The sequence below is a fragment of the Nelumbo nucifera genome, chromosome 8 (genome assembly GCF_055504915.1).
Source record: "Nelumbo nucifera cultivar China Antique chromosome 8, China Antique-T2T, whole genome shotgun sequence".
Lineage (NCBI taxonomy): Eukaryota > Viridiplantae > Streptophyta > Magnoliopsida > Proteales > Nelumbonaceae > Nelumbo > Nelumbo nucifera.
Window position 1 is genome coordinate 50,507,707 of NC_142656.1, and position 4,106 is coordinate 50,511,812.

The following is a 4,106-nucleotide window of genomic DNA, read 5'->3' on the forward strand; positions in this document are numbered from 1 at the left end:
GAAAAACCCAAAGGTCTCTCTCTTAAATGTCTTTTTTAAATGTAATAACAACACGCATTAAAATAAGAGGTATTGGAAAACCCAAAGGTCTCTCTAATAGTGTGTAGCGTTATTAATCTAATCAAGATAGGCAATGATTAGTGTTTTATATTTTTAAAACAAAAGAAAATAAAAAAAATGCAAAAAATAGAGAAAATAGATAAATAGCTTCTCTCAAATGAGAGACATGCTGACATGGACAGACTAATTTTAATATATATATATATATATATAGAGAGAGAGAGAGAGAGAGAGGAGAGAGAGTGAGAGAGAGAGAGAGATTGAATTCAAATATACCCCAAATTTAAATCCAATCCAATTCATTTGCATTGCTACTCCTAGTTCGTATCTATTTATAATGAGAGTACATCTTCATATATAAAAGGACATTGGATTGGGTAGTTTTGTATTTCTTGTTTGCCATTTGAATCCTTGGAAGTAGTTTAATTTGGACATTGTGAATGAAGTTAATGGTGATTGCACAATTGATTAGATAATCCCTTTTTATTTTTTATTTTTGAAAAAACCCAAAGGCTGATCCATTCAACAATTATTCAGTTACATCAGATTCTAAAAAATGAATAAAAAAAGTAGGTGCTATAGACCAAGTGCGTGCTAATAACAAGACAAAGCATGTTTAATGAGCCTATGGGCAACCTGATTACAAAGTCGGGGAGCAAAAGTAACTGAATAGTCTTGAAGGTGGGATAGGAATCTCTTGCAATTCATAAGAAGAGAATAGATACTCCATGGAGGGGTAAGGGTATCCTCCAACAAGAGATTAATAAAAAATTGTGCATCATCTTCAAATACAACAGTAAAAATACCAAGAAAAGAGGCAAATCGAAAGCTTTCTAAAAAAGCTAAGGCTTTACTGAAGAGTGCAGGCTGAGGTGCTATCAGAATTGTGCACGCAAGTTTACAGGTGTAGCATGAAATAGAAAAATATAACCATTTAATTTGGGCACGCAAGTTTACAGGTGTAGCATGAAATAGAAAAATAAATGAATTATTATAAATGTGTGGCAAGTATAAACTTAATGTTCCATTTTGTCCTATATTTTTTCCTTTGTTAAAATATTAACCTATTGTTCTAAAATAATCTGATTTAATATTTCGGGTTGTGGGCTTACACGCAAAGGCAACTATTAAAGTATTGGTTTTTTTTTTTTTTTGTCAAAGTATCACCGTAATGTAGGGAAAATAGTAGAGGGTGTCATCAAGAGCAAGGAGGGGCATAATACCAAATTATCAACCACCAAGGCCAAGCGAGTTGCAGAGCAAAAATGGCAGAAACAGTGGTGAGCCTCGTGGCCATGAAATTAACTTCTTTGCTTGAGGATGAGTTCTCCTTGCTGGGAGGATTGAAAAACGAACTTGATGAAGCCAAAAGAGAGCTGGAAAGCATAAAATCCTTCCTAAGAGATGCAGATAAGAAGATTGAGGTCCATGGAATTCGGACTTGGGTGGCACAAGTGAGAGATATAGCGTATGATGTGGAAGACGTGATTGATGAATTCATGTACAGCATGGAGGGGCAGCATCGAGGAGGCAGCAGATTTATGCGTTTCCTTCTCAATACCATTTATCTTCCCAAGAATCTTTGGACAAGGCATCGAATTGCCAAGCAGCTGCAAGGAATTAGAATAAGAGTTCAGTCGGTATCTGATAGAAGCAAGAGATATGGCTTTGACAGGATGGTTGAAGGAGAAAAGCATACGTATGAGAATGGAGAGAGGAGGGGGCATCAAGGAGAGTTATCCCTTTTCGTCCAGAATGAAGACATTGTCGGAATTGAGAAAAACAGGGATCTATTGGTGGGCTGGTTGACCGACGGAGAACCGCGTCGGACGGTAATATCGGTTGTTGGAATGGGAGGGTTGGGGAAAACCACTCTTGTTGCTAAATCTTTCAACAGCCAAATTGTTAGGAGGCACTTCGATTGCTACGCGTGGGTCTCAGTATCTCAGAATTACAAGATCGAACAGCTGCTAAGAAGAACAATAGTAGAATTCGACGCGAAGCAGGAATTGCTCCCAAATAATTATTTGGAAGCATTCGATTACAAAAAGCTGGTTGAGACGCTCATCAACTACCTGCAAGAAAAGAGGTACGTGATTGTGTTAGATGATGTATGGAGGATAGATGTTTGGACAAGCATAAGTGTTGCATTTCCAGAGAATTTATGTGGAAGTAGGATACTGGTTACAACCAGACAACAGGATGTGGCTTCAAGCTTTGGGTTCGGAAGCCATGTTCACCACCTACTTCCTCTGCAACAGAGCGAGGCTTGGGCTCTATTTTGTAAGAAAACATTCTCAGATGATCCTTTCAATTCTTGTCCTCCGGAGCTAGAACCCTTGGCTCGGACCATAGTGAAAAAATGTGAAGGATTACCACTCGCAATAGTAGCTGTAGGGGGCCTTCTGTCGTTGAAAGATCATACAGAATTGGAATGGAAGAAAGTCAAAGATAGCCTCAATTGGGAGCTAAGAGACAATCCAATGTTGGAAAGTGTTCAGAGCATTTTGTCACTTAGCTTCAATGATTTGCCCTACTATCTTAGGCATTGTTTCTTGTATTGCAGTCTGTTTCCAGAGGATTATATAATGAAGCGACAGAGGTTAGTCAGGCTATGGATAGCAGCCGGGTTTATTCAAGAGAGGCGAGGAATTCCGAAGGATGTGGTCGCCGAGGCCTACCTAAGCGAGCTCATTCGAAGGAACATGCTTCAAGTTGCAGTGAAGGATGATGTTGGAATGGTGGAAGCATGTCGAATGCACGATCTCATGCGAGAGCTAGCTCTATCGGCTTCTGAAGAAGAAAACTTCTGTACAGTACACGATGGGCGTGAAGCGAGAGAAGATGGAAATGGAAAAGCACGGCACTTGTCCATCCTGAATAATGACAACACAATTCAATCTAGCCTAAGCACGGCGAGCATGCCTCGTCTACGTTCTCTCTTCATGTTTCTCACTGCTACAGTTTCTCCTTCTTGGCTTCCAACTCTACTATCAAGCTTTAGGCTGTTGAGGGTCTTGGATCTTACAGGGGTTCCTATAGAAACTGTGCCGGATGATTTGTTTGATGAGTTGTTCAATTTACGTTATTTGAGCTTTCGAGAGACCAACATTAAGAAGGTTCCGAGATCATTGGGAAAGCTCCAGAGGTTAGAAACCTTGGATGTCAGACACACAAATGTGAAGAGTCTGCCCAATGGATTGGCAAAACTACTCAACTTGCAATATCTTCTCATGTATCAATTCATCGATCGAAATTATAAGACTTTTAATTCCATTAGTAGCATCCGAGCTCCCACAGGAATATGGAAATTAGCCAACTTAAGAACTCTTGCCAGCATTGAAGCAAACAGCAAGATAATCAGACTTGTTGGGAACTTGACCCAACTTAAAAGGTTTGAAATCACAAAACTGAGAGCTGTCGACGGAGCAGAACTGTGTCAGTCCATACAAAAGATGAGCCACCTCCTCAACTTGAACATGGTGGCACTCAACGAGAATGAACCGCTTCAACTGGAAGCACTATCTCCAGCACCACCTCTTCTACAAACACTCAGATTGTCTGGGTACTTGGAGAAGGTCCCTCGTTGTTTAGGCACCCTCAGGAACCTCACTCGTTTGTGTCTGCGTTGGTCTCGGCTAAGAGAAGATCCTCTTCCTTCACTTCAAGCCTTGCCCAACTTAGCTTTCCTTCAACTTGTCAAAGCATACAACGGGCCACTGTTGTGCTTCCGTGGTGGATGGTTCCTTAAACTCAAGGGGCTCACTTTGTGGGAATTATCACAATTGAATTGCGTTATAATTGAGAAGGGAGCCATGCCGTGCATCCAAAAGCTAGAGCTAACTGCATGTGCGGAGCTAAAATCGCTGCCTCAGGGCATTGAATATCTCCAGGGACTCAGTCAACTGTACCTGCAGGAGGTGGCGGATGAACTCTTATGGAGACTAAGGGGGCCAGAGGGCCTGGATCGTCCATTGGTTGATCACGTTCCACATATAAGGCATTACTATCAGATAGGGCATGAATGGCTTGTTGAAAGGCTCTAG

The 4,106-nt window shown here is 40.9% G+C and overlaps 1 protein-coding gene across 1 annotated transcript; it reads left to right on the plus strand.

Moving 5' to 3' along the window:
• The first annotated feature begins 1,325 nt into the window (after nucleotides 1-1,325).
• LOC104601526 (disease resistance protein RPM1-like) lies at nucleotides 1,326-4,106 on the plus strand. Its single transcript, XM_010264879.2, has one exon. It carries the CDS (start codon nucleotides 1,326-1,328, stop codon nucleotides 4,104-4,106), a length of 2,781 nt encoding a protein of 926 aa, XP_010263181.1.

Coding starts and splice junctions, on each gene's coding strand:
- LOC104601526 (XM_010264879.2), top strand. CDS start 1,326: ATGGCAGAAACAGTGGTGAGCCTCGTGGCCATGAAATTAACTTCTTTG.